This window comes from Myotis nattereri (assembly GCF_964212035.1).
Source record: "Myotis nattereri genome assembly, chromosome: 1".
Taxonomy (NCBI): Eukaryota; Metazoa; Chordata; class Mammalia; order Chiroptera; family Vespertilionidae; genus Myotis; species Myotis nattereri.
In genome coordinates, this window is record NC_138075.1 from 134751255 (window position 1) to 134775790 (window position 24536).

Below are 24536 nucleotides of genomic sequence, written 5' to 3' on the forward strand. Positions count from 1 at the left end.
ACCATCTGTGAAGGGATTGATCAGGGTCGGGCCCCCCCTCCCAGCTCACTCAGTGCCTGGGAATGGGGTGGCGGCCCCGCCCGCTGCCACCACCACTGGTCGCCACCTGTGGGGCGATCAGCCAGGCAATCAGCGCCCCTTCGCACCCACCTTGCGTGCCCGCTCACCTGCTCCACCATCCTGTTGCAGTCTTGCTCTCATGGGGCCCATCGGGGCTGGCATCACCTCCACTGCTGCCCACTGCCAGTGGCACGTCACTGACACCTGCCATGTTCCACACCACCCCTGGTAGTTAGCACATGTCGAAGCGAGTGGTTGAACTCCCAATCAAACTCCCAATTGAAGGGACAATTTGCATATTAGGCTTTTATTATATGGGATTGCTTAGCACAAAGCACTTTATATAGGAGGTGATTAATAAATAGTAGTTACCATTATAACTAATTTTACCACTCAGTTTAAAATTGCTCTTCAGTCCTTTTTAACTATATTACATGTATGTTAATTCACATATGTAATTTTCACATATACATGCATGTGATACGTGTGTGTGTGCTATGTATGTGAATTATGTGACACATATGTAATGTGTGCATGTACACACAAATACTTCAAAACAGTTTTACCCTAGTAAGAAGATATGTGCTGTAAGGAAAGGTAGCCCACATTTTATTTATGTTTTAAAAGAATTTTTTACTCTACTCATTATGAATGGTATATACAAAGTCTAAAATACATAAACTGAAGAAAATTCAAACATAGTTTATCTCATACTAACATCATTGCAATATTATTGACTTTATTCCCTATGCTGAGTTTTACATCTCAGGTCTGTTTTGTAACTACACATATTCACCATTTTTACCTAGCCCCAAACCCTCCTCCCCTCTGGCAACCATCAGTTTGTTCTCTATATCTATGATTCTGTTTTGTGTGTTTTTTAAGATTTTTAAAAATTTTAATTTGTTGACCTGAGAGGAAGAGAGGAATGGGGGGAGGGGGGAAAGGGGGAAAGAGAGAGAGAAAGAGAGAGAGAGAGAGAGAGAGAGAGAGAGAGAGAGAGAGAGAGAAACATCAATTTTTTGTATTTATGTATTCAGTGGTTGCTTCTTATATGTGCCCTAACTGGGGATGGAACCCACAACCTTGGTGTATGGGGCTGACACTCCAGCCAACTGAGCTATCCAACCAGTGTGAGGCTGTTTAGTTTTGTTTGTTCATTTATTTTTCCACTTATAAGTGAAATTATATATTTGTCTTAATTTGACTTATTTCACTTATCCCAATTAATTTTAAAATAAAATACTTCACAAATGGGAGTGGTGTTTAGGCCTAAACATACTGTGTGTTTTGCTTCCTCTTAATATAATTTAGCTTAGATGGTCTGTTTTCTTTTATTTTCCCCTTTGAATTAAAAAATTTCCTGAGCCTTAGCCTGTTTGGTTCAGTGAATAGAGCATCAGCCCATGGACTGTAGGGTCGTGGGTTTAAATCCAGTCAAGAACAAGTACCTTGGTTGCAGGCTCAATCCCTGGCCTGGTCACCGTACCTGTGGGAGTCAACCCAACCAATGTGTCTCTCTCACATCACTGTTTCTCTTTCTCTGTCTGTCCCCCTCCCTTCCACTTCCTAAAAATCAATGAAAAAATATCCTCAGGTAAGGATTAACAACAACAACAACAAAAACTTCCTCAATTTAATTACACAAAATATTTGTAACCAGATCAGCAAGGTTTACAAATGGAAATTGCTTTGTTATGGGATCAAGTTATATAAAGGTAGTGTTAAATTGGGATTGTGGAAAACAGTATGGCGGGTCCTCAGAAAATTAAAAATGGAACTGCCTTTTGACCCAGCGACCCCACTTCTGGTAACATATCCTAAGAATCCTGAAACACCAATCAGAAAAAATACATGCACCTCTATGTTTAGAGCAGCATTATTTACAATAGCTAAGATATGGAAAAAGCCAAAGTGCCCATTAGTAGATGAGTGGATAAAAAGCTGTGGTACATTTACACCATGGAATGCTATGTGGCAATAAGAAGAAGGAACTATTTCCTTTTGTGACAGCATGGATGGACCTAGAGGTTATTATGCTAAGTGAAATAAGCCAGAGAGAGAAACACCATATGATTTCACTTATATGTGCAATCTAATGAACAAAACTGATGACAAATTAGAAACAGAGTCATGGATACATGGAACAGACTGACAGCTGTCAGAGGGAAGGTGGGAGAGGTGGACAGGATGAAAGAAGGTGAAGGGATTAGCCAAAGGACATATATTCATAACCCATCGACACAGACAACAGTGTGGTGATGGCCAGAGGGAAGGGTGGCAGGGCTGGGCGGAGGTGGGCAAATGGGGTTGTGTGTAATGCAGACATATGTAATAGTGTCAACAATAAAAATAAAGTTAAAAAAGACTGGCAACTAGAAAAATGATAGGGAATAGACTGACAGCCAAGTTCAACTTTTAAATTATTCTGGCAAAATTCTCACTGAAGTGAAGAATTAAGGCCCACCTAAGCACAATACCTTAGTTTAATTCAGTAAGTGTTAATGAAAAATCTATGTGTATGTCCTTACTGTGTTTTCAGATACAGCTTTTCTACTGATATGACTATACATGAAAAAAATAAATAATGTGGGACTGTGACTATAGAATTCTGTCTATAGATATAATAGAGAAATATTTGTTTAATGTATTAGAAATGTATATTTTGAACAAATTGATTAGCTGCTGTCATTATCCAAAACAAAAGAAAGAAACCCAGAAATGTTTGTCATTTTCATCACAGTAAATTGGTCCGAGGTAGTTGACTCTCTTCTAATGCCTTCAGTCTTGGTATCTCAAAGTTTATCTCTCAAAACATAGCCTGATCCCTTTCATCATTGCCCAACAACCAAAATGCCAACTGATTTTCCAGACAACAATCTAGAAAGCTCTCCCTGTGACATATATCCTTCTCCTTGCTATATTCATTCACGTTTTTGTTTATTCAGCAAATGTATAGTGAGCACTGGCTTTTATAAATATTTTTAATTATAGTTAACACACAATATTGTATTAGTTTCAGGTGTACCACATAGTGATTAGACATTTATATAACTGACAAAGTGATCACTCCATAAATCTAGTACCTATCTGACACCATACATTGTTTTTGCAATATTATTTTCTAAGTAAAGCCAGTTTCTATCCCAAAATCTGTGGCCCTACAGGTTTGTGGTGGTCAGTTATTATGCAAATAATCAGGCAGACAAGTACAACACTGCATGTTACTACAGTCCTGGGAAGAGAACTGCCTGGTATGACAAGAGGCTCTCATAGAGGGAATTGATTAATTGAGGTTTCTTATGGGAAGTGGACATTAAAACAAATATTGAAAGATTTTCAAAGAGAGAGAGTTCTGGAGACAGGTGATCCAGCATTTGTGAAGTTTCTATTGTTGAAGGAGCGGCTAGAAGGCTAATAGGGTTGTGGTGGGGAGCTGAGGAGAGCCTGGTAAGGAGAAGAGGCTGCAACGGTGAGTAGCACACAGACTTTGAGTTGATCCTTTGTCAGATTAACACATTTGGTCTTTACCCTAACTGTGATGGGAAGCCAGTAAAGACGTTCAGGCATGGTGGTGATCCAAGTTGAATTTTGAAACCATCACTCTGATTACAATATAGAGCATGAATTTCAGGAGGACCAGAGTAGACACAGAGCAATCATTAGGAAGCTATTTCATTAGTCAAGTACAGAAGTGTCCCTTGAGAGGAGTAAGTGATTTAGGAGATATTTAGAAAGTAAAATGGAAGGTGTCAATGATTGATTAAATATGGGAAATGTGGGGAAAAACATGGAACAAGAATGACTTTTGGGTTTCTCCTGAATTCTTTTATCACAATTTACTTTCCCTTATTGCTCTATCTTTTTTAACTCATACTCTACTATAAATTTAGTAGAGATCTTAGATATTTTCTCAGGTAACTTTGTTCTTTATATATTTTCTAAATTGATATTTTGTTCCCCCTTAATGTCAACATTTTTTCCAGTCATGTAGAGTGGAGAATGTTTTATCTCCCAACTCCCATAAATCATGGTGTCCAGAAACTGTCAACATTCTTGTAACTCATTCCAGATCAATCCTCATCCAAGGATTCTCCAACTCTAACTGTCCTACTTGAGCCCCCTTTTTTTTTTTTATCCTAGAATGAGGTTCTGGCATGGTCAAGCCTTTGTTCTGGCATCATGCTATTACTTTTAAAGATAATGCAAATATGTATTTAAATACACACACACAGTATTACCAAAAAGAGGCATTGATTTAAAAAAAACAAAAAACATTTCTGCCCTAGCTGGTTTGGCTCAGTGGATAGAGCGTCGGCCTGTAGACCAAAGGGTCCTGGGTTCAGTTCTGATCAAGGCCATGAACCTTGGTTGCAGGCTCCTCCCCAGCCCCGGTCCTGGTCAGGGCACATACAGGAGGCAACCAATCGATGTGTTTCTCCCACATTGATATTTCCCTCTGTCTTTCTCTCACTCTTCCACTCTCTCTAAAAATCAATGGAAAAATATCCTCGGGTGAGGATTAAAAAAACCACACCAGAAAATATTTCTTCTAACTCCAGCCTTTATGTTCCTACTAGAGGCCTGATGCACAAAATTTGTGCAAGAGTAGGCCTTCACAGCTGAGGTGGCTGTCTGCATCCCTCCCTCGCAGCCCCAGGCAGCTGCAGCCCCAGCTTTGTTCCAGAAGGACGCCCGGAAGGATGTCCGGTCTAATTAGCATATTATGCTTTTATTATTATAGATTTCCAGAGGAACCCTTAATTTCTTATGTATTTTTTCAAAGATATCCAATACATACATGAGCATGTGTGTATGTTGTAAGCTTGTATGCGTTTCTCTTCTTCACTTTACAAATCTATTGTTCACTTTATATGCCAAAGTAAATTTCAGGTTCATCAAAGGTTTAAAAATATAAAATCATACAGTAATCATACAGCACTAGAAAAAATATGGGAAAATTTTATTTAATATTATATTGTCAAATATCATAAAAGGAAAGATTGACAAATTAGACTGCATAAAAGTAAAAAATATAATTTTCCTAAAGTGATATTAATCTTGATATTTATCTTTAGGTAATACTTGTTGCTCCAGCTCTGTCTCATGGCCGCAGCTTCCTTCACAATGCCTTAGACAAAACTAATTCTCCTCAGATACTCAAAGTTCTATCAGGTGCACCTAGAGACAATGAAAGATTATTATAGCCTACATTTCCTGGTGGCAAAAATAGTTCAGTGGACTGTCTTCATGCTATTCCTGGTAGTTGAACTTAAAATTTAGGGGATAGGAGCGAAAAATGGTGATGGAAGACCTGATTTGGAGTGGTGAACACACAATATGATGTACAGATGATGTGTTGTGGAATTTGTACCTGAGACCTATATCATTTTGTTAACCAGTGTCACCACAGTAAATTTAATTAAAAAATAAAACTTCAGCTCTAACTGGTTTGGCTCAGTGGATAGAGTGTCGGCCTGCAGACTGAAGGGTCCCAGGTTCAATTCCGGTCAAGGGCAGGTACCTTAGTTGCGGGCACATCTCCAGTAGGGGTGTGCAGGAGGCAGCTGACCGATGTTTCTCTTTCATCGATGTTTCTGACTTTCTATCCCTCTCCCTTCCTCTCTGTAAAAAATCAATAAAACATATATTTTAAAAAAAATAAAACTTCAGAAAATAATGATTTTTTATGATCAGACTCACTACCTTACCTTTCTAAATATGATAACTAGGAAAGAAGGTATACAAATTGTTCAGAAATGTCTTCCAAGTCAGAATCATTAAGGCATATTTCTTTTTACAGGTACTTTGGATTTCTTGTTTGTGTGCTTTCCCAATATAGAGTTAGAATCAGTTGAATGTTAGCATGTAATGTTAGCATAACATTTTAAAAACATTAATATTAAAATTGGGTAACTTAAAAATTGATATATGTCATTCTTTCTGGAAATATGTCCTGAATGAATCCGAGTGGTAACTTTGTTAGTGTAAATTTTGTCATGTAGCTAAAAACTGCATAAACTGCTCTTAGAATATTTGAAGAGCTACTATTTGGAATGAGAAAGATGGAGGCTGTAGGGACAGTATTTGGACCAATTTGCACTTTGTTTGTTTCCAGTTGGGGCTGAGACTAGGGATAGTAAGCATTGCCTAGAAACATATTAGCACAAAAGCTGCTGTTTTCTCTGAACTAGAGCCTCAGCCATGTTGGATCATGCACTACATTTAGCAAGCCAGTTGGAACCATATTAGTCCTTTCTCCTTAAAGCCTGGAGGCTTCTTTTCTGCCTAGACTTCCATGTTTTTCTTTTTTCTTAATGCAAACATAATTTTTCTACCTATTTTTTGGTCAGTTCCTTAAGGCTACTGTCATCTATTTAATGGAATTTCTTCCACATATTACCTCCTTCCATGTTAACATTAAAAGTAGATGCCATTGTACTTCCTAGTTTCAAAATTTTGCTGCAAATTACTAAAGATAAAAATCAAGAGGCTTAAAAAAAATATATGATGGTCTTTCAAATGTTTCAGGATCTCCCAAAGCAACTGGTCTGCCTTTATTTTTTTATTTATTTATTTGTTTGTTTGTTTATTTATCTACTACAAATAAATTAACCAAAAAGGTTTTAGGTTTTATTTTCTATTGTCACATCACATAGAAGGGTTAGCTGCTCCTCTGAACTCTCTGACCAGGTAAAAAGAATTGCAAAGTGAGAGAAAGAAAAGCAGCCCCTAACACAGCCTTGGCCTTTCAGGTAGACCTTGGTGATGCTACAAGCTGGTGATTCTCCTGTTGAACATGAACAATTTCACAGAACATCAATATTAGACAAGGACATCCGGGGACCATGGTGGATTAAAATAAAAACAAGATCAGTTTGCAATTATGCCTGAACACAGACAAAACACAAACATTTTGATTCATCTGAGTGAAAGCTTTTTCTAACCAATTATAACTCTACTAGAGGCCCAGTGCACGATATTGCACAAGCCTCAGACCGACCACACTGGCGAGATCCAGGCTGACTTCTGCCAAGCCAGGCAAAACGCGGGACTCAGAGCCAAGTCCCTGCCCCCCTGCACATGCCTCGCCACGCACGCAGCCCCGCCCACCCAGGCACGCCTCGCTGCACACACAGCCTCCTGGTGACTGGCTGTGCTCGTGCCGCTGTTATGGCGTCACAACCACAGGCCTTTTATGATATAGATTCTATTCTAGTTTTTCCTTTGTTAGATAAGAATTATTAAAACTGCCAATCATAGAATTAGCCCTTATTCCTGACAGTAATTGATATGGAGCAAAACTCCATTTCCTTGGACACCAACCCCCTCCAAAAATAGCCTAACCAAAGCCCTAATTCTATGATAAGTCCTTTATACCCTCTTACTGAACTGCCCCATTTATTCCAATGGTATTTGTTCATTGTATCTGCTACAAGTAATAAACGCAAGTTGTTCAGCTGCAGATGTGTGACTGGTGGTCTTTGGCTGGAGGACAATGATAAGAGAGAAAATGAGGGCAAGGTTGTGGGGTACCTGTTGCTCATTTGAAGTATTTAGCTTTTTCACTTAGTGAGATTGAAGATTTTCTTTTTTTTTAAACTTTTAATATTGCTTTTAAATGTTGTAATGGTTTTCAATTCACAGAGATAGTGCAAAAACTTTATGGAGAACTTGCACTTCATTCAGATTTGCAAATTATTATCAGTTTGCCCATTTGTTCTACATATAATCTTACTTTCTTCTGAATCATTTTAGAATAAGGTGCAGACACGATCATGCCCTTTTACCTCTAAATAATTCATAGTCTGTTTCCTATACATTACATGTATAATGATCAAATCAGGAAATTTAACATTGATACAATGTTATTATTCAATTTATAAGCCTCATTCAAACTTTACTAGTCACCTCCAAAATGTCTTAATGTACTTTTCTTTAACCTGGTTCAGGATCCAATCAAGGATTATGCACTCCATTTAGGTTTTTTTTTTTTTTTACCGTTGTTGTTTTGTTTGTTTGTTTTTTAATCCTCACCCTAGGATATTTTTTCCATTGATTTTTATTATTTTTTTTATTTATTTTTTATTTTTTTATTAAATCTTTATTGTTCAGATTATTATATTTGTTCCTCTTCCCCCCCCCCATAACTCCCCTCCTCCCAGTTCCCACCCCACCATCCGCCCTCACTCCCCACCCACTGTCCTCATCCATAGGTGCACGATTTTTGTCCAGTCTCTTCCCGCATCTCCCACACCCCTTTCCCCCCCAAGAACAGTCAGTCCATTCCCTTTCTATGTCCCTGATTCTATTATAATCACCAGTTCATTCTGTTCATCAGATTATTTATTCACTTGATTCTTAGATTCACTTGTTGATAGATGCATATTTGTTGTTCATAATTTGTATCTTTACCTTTTTCTTCCTCTTCCTCTTCTTAAAGGATACCTTTCAGCATTTCATATAATCCTGGTTTGGTGGTGATGAACTCCTTTAGCTTTTCTTATCTGTGAAGCTCTTTATCTGACCTTCAATTCTGAATGATAGCTTTGCTGGATAAAGTAATCTTGGTTGTAGGTTCTTGGTATTCATCACTTTGAATATTTCTTGCCATTCCCTTCTGGCCTGCAAAGTTTCTGTTGAGAAATCAGCTGACAGTCGTATGGGTACTCCCTTGTAGGTAACTGACGGTCTCTCTCTTGCTGCTTTTAAGATTCTCTCTTTGTCTTTTGCTCTTGGCATTTTAATTATGATGTGTCTTGGTGTGGTCCTCTTTGGATTCCTTTTGTTTGGGGTTCTCCACGCTTCTTGGACCTGTAAGTCTATTTCTTTCACCAGGTGGGGGAAGTTTTCTGTCATTATTTCTTCAAATAGGTTTTCAATATCTTGCTCTCTCTCATCTTCTGGCACCCCTATAATTCTGATGTTGGTACGCGTAAAGCTGTCCCAGAGGCTCCTTACACTATCCTCGCATTTTTGGATTCTTTTTTCATTTTGCTTTTCCGGTTGGGTGTTTTTTGCTTCCTCGCATTTCAAATCATTGACTTGATTCTTGTGCTCCTCTGGTCTGCTGTCGGGAGTCTGTATAATATTCGTTATTTCAGTCCGTGTATGCTTAATTTCTAGTTGGTTCCCCAACATAACATCGAGGGTTTCATTAGTTTTCTTGTAGATCTCATTAAGTTTATCGGCTCCATTGATTTTTAGAGAGAGTTGAAGGGAGGGAAGGAAGGGAGAGCAAGTGAGAGAGAAAGAAACATCCATATGAGAGGCATATGGAACGACTGCCTCCCACAGCAGCCTTTAGCAGGGGCTGGGTATTGAACCTGCAGCTGAGGTATGTGTCCTTGACCAGGAATAGAACCCTCAACCCTTTGTCCACAGACCAACACTCCAACCACCGAGTCAAACCGCCCGGGCATACTGCATTTAGTTTTCATGCATCTTTAGATTTCTTTCATCTATAACAATTACCCAGACTTTTTTTTAAAATAAATACAGGCCTTTTATTTTGTGGAATATCCTAATTTGTGTTTGTTCATTTCTCCTCATAATTAGATTCAGTTTATGCATTTTGGAGAAAAATACTACATACTAACATCACCATTTTTGAAAATCAGTCAATCATATGTTGTGAGTCTATTTATAAGCTCTATAACCTTGATACATTGTTCAGTCTGTCTATATATGTCAATCCCACACAGTGTTAATTATTATAGTTTCATATTACTAGTATATATTAAAATCAGTTAGTTTAAGCCTGCCAACTATTAAGCTAATGTAGGTACTTGGCATTTTCAAATACATTTTAGGATCATTTTGTTAATTTTCACTAAATCCTGTTGAAATTTTTGTTGGAATTATATTTTAATTGTAGATAAAATTGAGTTCTGAATATCATTGAGGTTTATGATCATAAACCTGATAATTATCTAGTGTCTCTTTTTTTAACCAGTGATTTACAGTTGTCAGTTAAAGGCCAGGCATGTATTTTGTTAAACTTATCCCTAGAATTTTATTTTTTGGGGATGCTGTTTTAAAGGGATTTTTTAAAAAATTGGATTTCAGTTGTTTATTGCTAGAATATGAAAATATAATTGATTTTTGTATGTTGGTAGTATATAATCTCGCTAAATTTACTTGTTAGTAAAAATATCTTTCTACAGGTTTTGTAAAATTGTAGATGAACACATTGAGCATATTCTGACAGCTGCTTTAGCTTCTTTGATAATCTCTCTTATATCTATACTTGTTTCTATTGGCTCATTTTTCTCCTCATTATAGATCACATTTTCCTGCTTCTTCACATGCTAGTAATTTTTAATTTGATGCTATATATTGTGAACTTTATGTTGCTGAGCTCGGAAATTTGGAATATTCCTTTAAAAAGCATTGAACTTTGTTCTAGAGGCACTTAAGTTGCTTACAGTTCCGTGTGGTCCTTTTGATGCTTAGTTTTAAGTTTTTGTTTAAAAACGGTTTTAGAACAGAAATCACATTTTTTTCTTCAGTATTTTTCTTTAAACGTAAGGGAAATTTTTTAGTCTTCTTTTCAAAGCCATCTCTTTTAAACACAAGTTTAGTTTAAGAGGAAAATATGTCTAGAGATTGAATGTGTTTAGCCCTGTTGCAACTACTCGACTTACATTTTAGTGTGAAATAGCCTAATCATAGATAATATGTAAACAAGTGAGCATGGCCAGGTCCCAATGAAACATTATTCAGTTACAAGGTGGTAGACCAGATATGGTCCTGACATTGTAGTTTGCCAACCCTTAGTCTAGACCAGGGGTTGGCAAACTTTTTTACTTGAGGGCCACAATGGGTTCTTAAACTGGACCGGAGGGCCGGAACAAAAGCATGGATGGAGTGTTTGTGTGAACTAATATAAATTCAAAGTAAACATCATTACATAAAAGGGTACGGTCTTTTTTTTTGAATAGTTTTATTCATTTCAAACGGGCCGGATCCGGCCCACGGGCGGTAGTTTGCCCGCGCCTGGTCTAGACTCTAGAATCTACTTCCTTCTAGAGTTTCTCTGTGTCGTTACTAAAGTGAATGCACTCTTTCTGGAGTTCCTACTGAATACCCTGCTTATTCAGCAAGGACTCTTCATGCTGACTGGTAGAAAGTCAAAGATATTTGGTGCTATGTGAATTCTGGTCATTTTTCAGCTTATAGCTCCTGGTTATTTTTCTATTAGAAATTGTTCTCTGTCTCTCTTTGTGGATTTGCCCTATAAATATGAAAATTAGAATTCATCCAAAGACTTAAGCAATTCTCTGGATCTCTTTCTCTATAAGCTCCCTTTCCATCACCACTTTGCCTTATGGACTCTGTCTCCTGAACTCACTGCAGCACCATTTTCTGCTGGGCTGACCCTGTAGAAGCTACATTCTAGAAAGTGCCTCAAACAGAAATATGGGGTAATAATTTGTGCTTTCCCCCCTTTCCCTGAGAGATCACAATTCTGTGCTTCCTGTTGGTCAATGATCTGAAAACACTTGTTTCATGTATTTTGTCCAGGTTTCTAATTGTTTATGACTGTAGGATAACCTCTTTGTTACTGTGTACATGCTAGGAGCAAAAGTCTTCTCATTACTCTTTTGATGCTCAAATTGTCTCTGATTTGGCCAGTAAGTTCATTTAAAAATTGGCTTTTTATTTTTTTGAAGGTGCTATCTGTTTTGCTTTTAAGTTATTTTTTTCTTTATTGATTAAGATATTACATATGTGTCCTTATCCTCCCATTATCCCCCCACCCCCACCCCTACTCATGCCCTCACCACCTTGGTGTCTGTGTCCGTTAGTTAGGCTTATGTGCATACATACAAGTCCTTTGGTTGATCTCTCCCCCTGACCCCCTCCCTCCTCTACCTTCCCTCTGAGGTTTGATTGATGCTTCTCTGTCTCTGGATCTGTTTTTGTTCATCAGTTTATGTTGTTCATTATATTCCACAAATGAGTGAGATCATGTGATATTTATCTTTCTCTGACTGGCTTATTTCACTTAGCATAATGCTCTCCAGTTCCATCCATGCTGTAAAAAAACTAAAAATGAAATTCCCATTTGAACCAGTGATCACACTTCTAGAAATATATCCCAAGAAACTAGGAACACCAATCATAAAGGATATGTGCACCCCTATGTTCATAGCAGCACAATTCACCATAGCTAAGATTTGGAAACAGTCTAAGTGCCCATCAACAGATAAGTGGATTAAAAAACTGTGGTACATCTACACAATGGAATACTATGCTGTGGTAAAAAAGAAGAAATTCTTACCATTTTCAAAAATTGGATTTTTAAACCTGTCATCATGTTATAATTTTTTGAGCTCTTTATTATTTTCTATTTCAAGAAAAAAATCCCAGGCTCATCTTAAACTCTATTTTCCTCAGCCCCAATAGACCATTTCATAAGAAGACCTGGTTCTTTGTATCAGGGAACAGTATTTAAATATAGTAGAGTTTGGGCAGTGGAGTGACATTTAATTTATATTAAAATATCACTTTGGTTCTTTACTGTTTAATGGACCATACAGGACAGGGTAGGGCACAGAAAATAGGAAAGAAAGCATTGCAATAAAATCACACACAATGGTACTGACTAAAACCAATATAGTAACAGTAGAGATGATGAGATATATTCTAATAGTAACATTTCTAATTAATAGAATTCACTGAAATATTATAGATGAGTTATGAGATAAAATATATATTATTATTAATACAGCTCCCAGAGCTTGGGACAATCCTCAGTTATAAGTTGGACCTTCATCCAAATTTGGCTTGGCTGTTAAGACTGATGATACCACATACACACCAAGAGGGTTTAAAAATGTCTATAACTCACATAATGAGGCTTTCTGGGAGATCAGAGTAGCACCCAGGCATGTCCAAAAGCAGTTTTAGAGAACAGGGAAAATGGCTTAGAGTTGTATGGTGGTAGTAGTGTGACCAGGGGGAGGAATCCTGTGCACAGATAGGGGCTTGAGTGGTTTGAACCTAATGCCAACAGGAGAAGAACCCAGACTTTTTAATCAGCTTTACCAAATATGGGCACAAGGGGAAAAGCTGTCAGTAATCAAGTCAAACCTAAAAAAATTGAGTCAGACTCCTATACAGAGCTTCTTACAAGATTTTTTGTTGTTGTTTGTTGGTGTGTGTTTTTTGTTTGTGCTTTTTTTTTTTTTTTTTTTTTTTTTTTTTTTTTTCGAGTATCTGGAGTTATAGAGTTGCCATTAACAGAGATGATGAGACTTTTCATTGAAAAAAAGTTTTGGGGATAAAATTCACAGATTGTATTTAAATGTGTTGAATTTCAGAAGTCTCTAAGATTTGAGTTGGAGATTTGTAACTTTTATAATTTTTTTTTTTGAGTTACCCATTGAAATATTTTTCCAGGTATTTTTTTTTTATTAAATTTACTGAGGTAACATTGGTTAACAACACTAAATAAATTTCAGGTGCACAACTTTATAATATGACATTTGTGTACTCTACTGTGTGTTCATCACCAAAAGTCTGTCTCCTTCCACCACCATCTATTTAAGCCTCCTTCCCCTCTTTGTCCTCCCCTAACTCTTTTCCCCTCGGGTAACCAACATTCTGTTGTCTGCATCTACGAGTTTGTTTTTTGTTTTGTTTGCTCCTTTTTGCTTTATATCCCACATATTTTATTTTTTACAAAACTAAACTGCCCACCAAGAGAGTCACTGCCTAATTTAAATAAATAATCCAAGTTGCACAATTTCATAAGAGCTTTGAATTCAGAATCACTTAAAGAAAGATGTACACCTTACTCTTAGATAGCTGATTGATTTGGACAACAGGCAAGGAAAATAATTTGGAAATAGGTGAATAGCATTAGTTGATAATATCCCTTGATATTTGTCGAAAAATGTTGCATGTTATTTTATGGGTAGAATACATTATTGCAGTGAAACTTTATTTACTAGTGTAAAGGGCTTTCTATTCAAAATTAATCTTGTGTAATATTTGAATTATTGTATTTTAAAATTATGCAACTATTTGGTTAGAAATGTAAAACTTAATCATTCTGATTATTCTAAAATATTAGCTATATTGATTATATAATATACTAGAGGCCCAGTGCACAAAATTCATGCACGGGGGCCTGGGGGGGGGGGGCGCGTCCCTCAGCCTGACCTGTACCCTTTCCTGTGTGGGAGCCCTTGGGGGATGTCTAACCTTGAGTTTAGGCCTGATGGCACACAGCTGTGTCTTGCCTACCATGGCCCATGCCTCCCCACTCCAAGTTGGGGGAGGGTCCACCTGGCCTGGGCCAGCGTCCATGTGGGGACTGCTGTGTTATGTGCACACGCATGTGCATTCATGCTCCTGCGAGGCTTTTCTCCCATTGAGTGCTGAAGAGAGGGAGGATGCGGAGGCCTTTACCACCCCCTGGCGTGCCTGCTCCCATGCCTCGAGCGGCTCTCAGTCCGCTCCCCTCCAGAATTCGCAGGTGACAGGTGTGCTTGCACAGGTACAGTCAGGCCTGGCTTGTCCTCAGAGGGTGTTCTGCCCAGGATGCAGCCCCCTGTCTGGGTTGGACCAAGCAGATGAATGAATGGATGGCTGGAGAAAGCTGCGGGGGCTTCCCTGTGGTGTGTTGGTCGCCTGTGTACTCTCTGTTGTCGCACCTGTGCCCTTCCTTCGTGGTGTTGAGTCCACACCCTCTTGATTTGTGTGCATGATCCCTCCCAGGGGTCACTGCTGATGCGCGCACCCCCTGGTTGGTGTCTGCCGACTCCGCCCCAAGAACTGCCTTCTGCTGTGCGGGTGTTGCCCCTTGGCTACCCACACCGCACAGGGAGGTTGGTGGCGTCCCCGGACAGAGTGCTCTCGGATGGGGCGCAGTGTCACGGGGGTGTTTGTCGGGCACGTGCACCTGCGAGAAAAAGAGGACTCGGGTGCTGGGGGCAGGGAAATGAGCCTCACACCAGTCCCTCTGCTGCACACACACCTGCTGGTCTGTCAATATGCAAATTGGTCGTTACTGGGACACTGTAGCGGACAGTTAGCATAGTACCTCTTTATCTGTTTAGATTGCAATCTGTAGTGTGTTCCCAATTAGAAAGTTGTCCAAATTATTTTCTTATTTGCTTTAAAATAATTCGATTTTAGCTTGGTTTAGTCACTCTGGAGGAAAGTATTTTCAGGAGCAGTTTGTTTTTACTCCCCAAGCAAATTGGAATTGACAGAATCAATACCAATGCCAACTTGAATAAAATGAAACAATCTAGTAATTTCTCAGGTTTTCCGCAGTCCCATGAGAAAATAATGCATCTGATAGTCAGTGCCACCACTTTTGTTCCTGGGTGATCTCATGTGTTATGATAGTTGATCTGCTATCACTACTTTTTTTCTTCAAGTCAATGGATTTAAAAAATAATTTTTTAGACATTAGACCTGGGTTCAAATTGCATCTCTGCTCTTGAAAAATCAGCAAGTCATTTAATGTCTGTAATCCTCCGTTTTCTCATCTATAAATAAATGTGAGGATTAATGTAAATGACCTCCATTTCTATGTAGCTCAAAAAATGCTTTAAGGTTATGATTTTGAATCAAGCTCTGTAATTCAAGCATTAGAAGTCTTTTGTCTAACCCCTAATCTGATAAAACTGACCTGGGCATGTAAGTGAAAATCATTTAAACCCACACTGCAAGAAAATGAAATATTAGCAGTTAACCCAAAAAGAACGTTTTGTTAGGGGCATAATGCACAGTTGAAACTTGTCCAAAGGCTTTGCAATTGTAAAGGCCATTTAATGAGGCAGTCTGCAGCACGCAGTGCAGGAACAATTAGTGTGCAAAATGGCCAGCAGCCTTCAGAACACCAGTCTCCTCCCCAGTGGCTTCTACATGGCATTCCAGTCTCTCCTCCCACTTCTAGCTTCTTACTTATTGCTTTTCTTAAATGTGAGACTTATTCAGAACTAAACGCTTCTAGATAAGATTTTATTTTATTATTTTATTACTTCATTATTTTTCATTGAATTAATTACGGTGACATTGGTTGATACAATTATATCGGTTTCAGCATGTACAAGTCTATAATACATCAACTGTATAATGTATCGTGTGTTCACCACCCCAAGTCAAATCTCCTTCCATCACCATTTATTCTCCCTTTACCCTCTTCTACCTCCTCCCACCTCCTTCCCCTCTGGTGATCACAATGTTATTGTCTGTGTCTATGAGGTTGGTTTCTTGTGTGTGTGAACTAGTATGTGTGTGTGTGTGTGTGTGTGTGTGTGTGTGTGTGTGTGTGTGTGTGTGTTGTTTTTGTTTTTTTCTTAATCCCTTCACCTTTTCCACCTGGCCCCACAACCACCCCCCTCTGACAGCTGTCATTTTGCTCTCTGTATCTATGAGTCTGTTTCTATTTTTGTTTGTTAGTTTGTTTTGTACATTAGTACTTACTTGTCTTTCTCTGACTTATTTCATTCAGCATAATACTCTCCAGGCCTAACCAAGATGTTGCAAAGGGTAAGATTTCCTTTTTTTCTTTTTTTTTCTTTTTTGGTACAGATGAGTAGTATTCTATTGTATAAACTGTACCACAGCTTTTTTATTCACTCATCTATTGATGGACACTTGGCTGCTTCCAAATCTTGCTTATTGTAAATAATGCTGTAGTGAACATAGGGGCACATATATTCTTTTGAATTAGTATATCATGTTTCTTTGGATATGTCCCCAGAAGTGGAATCTCAGGGTCATAAGGTAGTTCCATTTTTAATTTTTTGAGGAATCACCACACTGCTTTTCACATTGACTGTACCGGTCTGCATTCCCACCAACAGTGCATGAGGATTCCCTTTTCTCCATTCCTCACCAATACTTTTTGTTGTTTGTTGTTTGTGGAACTGTCAATTTATGTCCTATGCCCATTTTCAATTGGGTTGTTTGTTTGTTTGTTTGTTTGTTTGTTTGTTTTTTGGTAGATAAGATTTTATTAGCAAGAGTTTCCTGCTAATAAACACCTTTGGACAAATCTCTCAATCACCTTCTAGCTCTAACCCACACAGTCCTCACCACCAGGCAACTTGCCTCAGGCCATGGAAATTATCATCTAGGTGTGGAATCATCAGTTCCTCTACCAGGCAGATGGAAAAGATGGACAGAAAGAAAATTTCTGCTACTACAGCATCACAGAGCAAATGTGAAGCTAATGTTCCAAGTTGGATCTCCAAGCAACTTTCCTACTGAAATATTGTTATCAATTGTTCTATTATAATATTGGAGCAGGATAATAATAATACCTTCAATGAGCATACTGAATTGCTTTATAATTTCTAAAGCACTTTATTTTACATATTCATTTATTTAACTTATATTTGCTGATCACCTAATAAGGGCCAGGCACTGTTCTAGATGCTAGTGACATAAACAGTAGGTGTTTTAATTAGTTTAACTCATCTACATTTATTATTTTTCTCTCTTTTTAAATAGGAAAACTAAAAGCTCATCAAATCACATAAATGATAAGTATCAGAGTCATAGTTCAAACTCAGATCTTCAAAAGTATTACTCTTTAGCTTAAGCTTTATGAAAAAATCTTTATGGTTGACCTTGCTTTAAAGGGAAATTACTTCTAAAATTCCAAACATTTGGCAGATAAATATGCATTGTGGAGAAAAAGCTATTGGAGAGTTTGGTATTACCTTTATATTCTTGCCCCTGCTTGAAGGAATTATCATATATATGCTTGGGTTCTGATAAATATTGGAGGGCATGGATACTAATGGAATGTACTTCCAAATGCACCATCTACATTAATAAAAGAGAAACATGCAAATTTGTGTCACTCCGCTACACCCACCAATCAGAGTGACTATGCAAATTAACCCAACAAAGTTGGCAGTTGATTTACATACACAGGCGTGGAGCAAAGACTGAAGGCTACAGCCAGAGTGAAGACTGAAGACTGAAGAGGCTTGAGTAAGAGGCTTGAGTAAGAGGCTTGGCTTCTCTGCTGTGGCTGGACCAAAGGCCTGGGCCCCGGGTGCTGGAGGAAAACCAACTGGTGCCAGCAGCCAGGGGAAGGAAGGCCTATTGCGTGAATCTTCGTGCAATGGCTTCTAGTAATATATAACCTCTTAGAACCCTAAAGATTTTGTTTCAGCTTAAAAAATGGGAAGCTCACTTTGGCTTTTACTAGTAGATATAATATACATCCTCAAATATTGCTTATAAGAAATGCTGTATTTGAGAAGACTTGAAGTACTTTTCTAGATCAATAAAATTTTATTTCTTTTTTTCTTTTTCTTTTTCTTTTTCATTTATAATGATCCTTGTGAGTGATCTATAGGCCGGGACCCTGGGGAGAATTAAGGACAGAGAGATAGGGGTCAGATAACTCAAACTCCTAAGAACACCATATTTCTTTATATATTAAAGTGAATCCACCTTTACTACCTTTTAACTTCTTCATAATTTTTTTGTTTTCTTTTGTTTTCTATGTTTTAGGTTACTGCCCACATGGCTATCGGGAATGTCAGAATGGCCAATGTTATAAACCAGAGCAAAGCTGTAATTTTGTAGATGACTGTGGAGATTCCACTGATGAAAATGAATGTGGGAGCTCCTGTACTTTTGAACAAGGCTGGTGTGGCTGGCAAAACTCCCTGGCTGAAAACTTTGACTGGGTTTTGGGAGTTGGCTCTCATCAAAGCCTAAGACCCCCCAAAGACCACACACTTGGAAATGAAAATGGTAGGTTGTTAGGTTGGTACAGTCACTCTAATCATATTCACAATGAGCATCACTTTATCTTCCCTGACAGCAACTGTAGTGCTCTGGAGAGACCACCATGGTGCCATGGCAAGTAAGTCAAACATTTAATGAGTGTATTTGTCTCCAAGGATTGCCATAAGCCAGTGCCACCAACTGGATAGTATAAATAGCAAACATTTATTAGTATACACAACAAACATTTATTCTCTCAGTTTGGGAGGCTAAAATTCTAAAACCCTTTGTCAGCGGGACTGGATTTGAGAGCCCCTAAGGGAGTAGCATCTGTTCCATGCCTCTCTCCCAACCTATGGTCACCTCACATTTCTTGGCTTACAGAAGCTATTCTCCTTGTGTCTTCACATCGTATTCCCTCCATGTATATCTGCCTCTGTGTCCAAATTTCCTCCTCCCTTTTTTAGGAGGCAGACATAGTGAATCATGGTCCACTCTAATGACCTTATTTTAACCTTATCATTGACAAGACCCTATTTCCAAATATGATGACATTTATAGAGACTGCAGATAGGACTTCAAAATCTGTTAGGGAACACAATTCACCCATAACAGTGAGTATTCGAAATCTAATCTCATGTTGATAAGTGTAGATAGATGATAATGTATGCTGCCATAGGTAGATTTCCTAAAGGACACACCCTGAATTCTGCCACTCATTTGATCTGTTCAGATGCTCAAAATCCTTATCTCCCAAAGGGTGATATTACAATTAGCCCTGCGTGCCAAATGGGTTGTTGTACAGATCAAAGGAGGTGATGTGCATGCAGGGAAAGGAGAATGAAAGCTGGAGGGGTGCTGTGCAGACGTCACTATAAGACTCATATGTTAAAGGTGTTGGGGATTGTCATTTTTACAATGAAGAGCTGAAGGCAAGCCTCAGACATACTGGTGAAAGGATATAGGACATTAGCAAGAAGGAGCCCTGAGTTCCTGGGTGCTACAGAGTAGGAAAAAAAAGCCTAAATATTGAAATTCCACAGGCCTATGAAAAAACAAAGCTTTCCAAGACAGCCTGACCAAACCAGAAAATGGAAGGTCTAAGTTCCATCCAAACACTGAGCTCTACATACATACAATGTTTGGGATATTTGGATACACAAATATAAAACTCAACATTTTTCCTGTTGTGTTGCCCATTAAAATTCTCAGTGTTTCATTTATGTACTCTACTAATGAGTGCATTTTTTAAAGTTCCTTTATTTGTATCTCATAGGTAATTTTTGCATTGTTTTTCAATAACTGGATAGTCTTTTAATTACAACTCTGCTAACAGGGCCAGAGAAAGCCTCCTTTAGCTGCTACTGTGGTTCAAATGGTCTAGGGAGTTCAGTAAGCTGGGCCTACACACCAGCTTTGAGCTCAACATCATCCCCTGTGATTATGATTGAATCCCAGAGACACTTTTTATGTTATCAATCTGTCTAAGATAGGTAAGGTTTTTTTGGGTTCATTAAATGATTTCTATAGCTATCTTGTTGATGAAACAGCGTAAATTTCTTGTCAGATGAGTTAATCTGCATACAGAAAATACTTTGCTAAAAGCATGCAGTTGGAAATTGTTCTGTCAGTGAGTTAGAGGCAAGCCTCTTAGAATTCCCTATTGTTTGGCAGCTCAGATCATATGAAATATAATTAAAAACTCTAACCATTCATCCATCTATGGACAACTAGGTTGCTTCCATATCTTGGCTATTGTCAATAATGCTGCAATAAGCATAGGGGTGCATTTACCCTTTTTAATTACTATTTTCATTTTCTTTAGATAAACACCCAGGATTATATGGTAGCTCAATTTTTAATTTTTTGAGGAACTTCCATACTGTTTTCCACAGTGGCTGCACCAATTTACATTTCCACCAACAGTCCATGAGGGTTTTCTTTTCTTCAAAATCCTCACCAACTCTTGTTATCTCTTATCTTTTTCATAATAGCCACTCTGATAGGTGTGAGGTGATAACTCATTATGGTTTGATTTGCATTTCCCTGATAATTAGTGATGGGCCTCTTTTTATGTGTCTACTTGCCATTCATGTCAAGTATATTTTAATTTATAAATAACTCAAAGATGGAAAAGCTAAAATAATTCCCTCATTGCTATTTTATCCTGTCTGATTCCTGTCTTTGTTCCTAGGGCACTTTTTGTATCTGGAGGCTACTCCAGTGGGCCTTCGGGGTGAAGAAGCGCACCTCAAGAGTGGTGTGTGGCAAGAATCCAGTGCTGCATGCACCATGAGCTTCTGGTATTTCATATCTGCAAAAGCCACAGGGTCCATTCAGATTCTCATTAAGGTAGGATCTTTGCCCATGATGCTTCTGAATTTAGTGACGTTTCCTACAAATAGCACAAGGCCAAAAAGGTTTTAATTACAACTCTGCTAATAGGGCCAGAGAAAGCCTCCTTTAGCTGCTACTGTGGTTCAAATGGTCTATGGAGTTCAGTAAGCTGGGCCTACACACCAGCTTTGAGCTCAACATCATCCCCTGTGATTATGATTGAATCCCAGAGACACTTTTTATGTTATCAATCTAAGACAGGTAAGTTTTTTTTTTCTACTTAGATATTTCTGCCCCTATCTTTCTTAGTAAAAGAAAGTAGAGTATTTGTACATCTGAAAGGAGAGTGACTATCCTTTTTAACTCATATGTGAGTGATCATTAAAGGAATTGATATTAGATATTCTGGTTTCTAAGTGCACGGTGCAAAGAACTGCACTGCTCAGGAGAGTGATCAAGGTGTGATTACTTTGAACTGCTTATTAACTACGACACAATAATGCATTCTACTCCTGAGGATTAATTGGATGTTTCTGTCAGGGCTTTAATTTAGTATAATAATGTGATAGTGTTCGGAGAGCAAAATAACAAAGTATATATTAATATTAATGAGACTTGGTTCCTATACCTTACTCTTTGGCAAGTTCAAACAGCAGCAAAAAGGAGGGGTGTGTGTGTGTGTGTGTGTGTGTGTGTGTGTGTGTGTGTGTGTGTGTGTTGTTCATTTCAAGAATCTAGTTAGAATTTTAAGAAAGCTGACTTTAAAATCATGCTCTTGAGGCTACTGCTGCTTCATTGCCCAGGAGCTTTGGTGAAGCGCCCTGACACTGCTGGAAATGCCTGACCAGGAAACCGGGCTCACCTGTCTGCACAGTCCATGTTTTATCTGAAACCTGAGCTAACTTTATAATTTAGGGCTCCGCTCTAATAATGCAGGAAAGCCAGCCTAATAAAATCCATGCAGCAAATACTGCAGTGATTTATGCTTATATTTAAATTGGAAGACTTACTAACATATGCTTGCAGTTCTCACAGGGGTGTTTTTCTAGTGTCTGTTGAATGTGATACTTATGTGATGTGTACCATGCGGAGGGATTGGTTCAGCTCTGCAGACTCTGCTTTAATTATTTGTTCCATCATGTTTGCATTTCAGGTCTCTTATAGTATAGACACACACTTTATATTACTATAAAATGTACATTAAACTATTTGGAGATACATCGTCTTAATGAGTCACGTAGAACTCCTACATACCCATAGACATTTAACAACATTTTAAAAAACTGACTACCTAACATATTAAAAACACTTATTTAAAAATATATGTCTATTCTCATTTAGTGACATTAATTACAAAGGAGAGAAGAAGTTTATAGCATGTATTGATTCTTTCATGAATTTTAGAGTAATCATTTTATTTTGCTAGTTAATATGATACATAGTTTTGGTCATCATTACAAAGATCTTAGGCTTCTCTCTGCAGAACCAGGCTGGACTGCACCCTGCTCATTAGTCTGAACGCATCCCAGCCCGTTGGTAAACAAGAGCGGCAGGGAATCTGCTTTCATTTTTTTCTCGTTTCTTCCCATCTTTTAAACTGAGTGTCCCTCAGAGTTCTAGAAGTTCTTCCTGCTCCCTGGCTATTCATTTATATTTATTCTGTTTCAACAGAGAGACTATAAAATCCTGAGAGCAAGGCCGCGAGGGTTAGGTCTCTATGTGCCCGTCCCAGCTATTCAGAGGAGGGGCTGATGGGTGAAGGCACTGCAGGAAGAGCGGTGCCCTCCTAGAGCCACTGCCAAGCTCAGGACAATCCTTGTGAGGGTCAAAGGAATGGCTGTTCGGCATTATATGCACAACATTTGGGTCATATCTGAGAATTTTTAATCAAATCTGAAATACACACATGCAATCAGATGCAAGTCACATTACTATTGAACAATAATCTATATATGTAAAAGCCTAAGCCACCTTTACAACTGGACGACCGATGACCAGCCGGTAGCTATGATGCGCACTGACCACTAGGGGGCAGACACTCAGCACAGGAGCTGCCCCCTAGTGGTCAGTGCGCTCCCACAGCCAACCTTCCACGGCTGGCCAACCTCCTGCAGTCCCTCCCCCGAGCCGGCCAGCCAGCCTTGATCGACCCCGATCAGAACTGGGTGAGATGGCCCCAGTCGGCCAGGAGGAACTCCAATTGTTCATGAATTCATGCACCGGGCCTCTAGTCTAATAATAATATAGTTTTAAAGGGTAGTATTGATTGCAGAGCACAACCACAGTAACACACAATAATAGATACATTTATTGAAAAACAACCACATACCATTTGTTGAACATCAACACGTATTATTTCATGTCATTCTTGGCACAACCCTCTGAGTTAAATAATGTGAGCCCCAATTTTACCACAGCAGGGAACAAAGGGATCTCATAGAAATAACATAACCATCCCCTGGCTACCTAGCCAGTCAGTAACAGACTGGGGGTTGGAATTCAGGTATATTTACATCCAAAACTTATTTGTTCATCCCTCACCATCCCCAAGTGTCCCTCACTGATAATAGTGCATGTTTTACTCTCCTAATGAGATGGAGATTTTATTTTAGTGAGATCCAAATATATTGCATAGAATCATTTTATTTTTTAGGAAAACAAAATGAATAATAGTTCTTCAAATGGATATGTGTAATTGTCAAACTACTCCTTCCATAAAGGAGTTAATTCAGGGAAATCCCTACAAAGAAAATCTATTGCTTTAGGGAATATTTAGTAAAGAGCAGTATTCTTTTACATAATGTATATATTACTTCTATGTTTCTTGCTTTTAGTGATATGAGAACTACTTTTAACTAAACAGGTGTAATTGAAACAAATGTAACCTTTGGATATTAAAGTGATACATGAATTATAAGAAGATAGAAGAAATATTTTGTTGAGAAATTAACCTTAATATTTTTCTTTCCTTTGAAGTTTGCTTTGATTATTAATGTAAAAAAAAATAACCACAATAAAATGAAATGGCTAAAATTTTTCAAGAGCAATAACAACTTTAAAAAATACAGCGAGTTTTATTGTGAGATTATAGAGTTTGTCAAGTAGAAGGAATGTTACCTAACACCCACTGCTTGGGCCAAGCCACTTTGAGAATGGGATTTAGTCCATGGGAACTGGTGATCTCTGCACTGCCTTCCTCACTGAAGACTCAGGTAGGCTAAGTAGTAAGTCCAAGGTTATAAATTACTAGGTGAGCTAAGAGTTGAACTCAGGGATTATAAATATCAAGATTAGAATGTTATACCATACAATCTGTTTTCTTTCTGTGAAGGAAGATTGGATGTTGATAATCTAAATTAAAATCCATGGGCCATATCTTTTTCTGAATTTAGTAATAATTCATTTTTAATAGTACACTTATT

General features: G+C 38.2%; 1 protein-coding gene across 1 annotated transcript in view; it reads left to right on the forward strand.

Annotated features, from left to right (window-relative positions):
* The window catches only part of MALRD1 (MAM and LDL receptor class A domain containing 1), a gene marked incomplete at both ends in the record, with an annotated part of 616248 nt that overhangs the window by 306059 nt on the left and 285653 nt on the right, over nt 1-24536 (forward strand). The window contains 2 exons of the mRNA XM_081103892.1: nt 18559-18804; nt 20972-21129. Coding sequence (XP_080960018.1) covers nt 18559-18804; nt 20972-21129 — 404 coding nt within the window. The remainder of the gene's footprint in view (nt 1-18558; nt 18805-20971; nt 21130-24536) is intronic.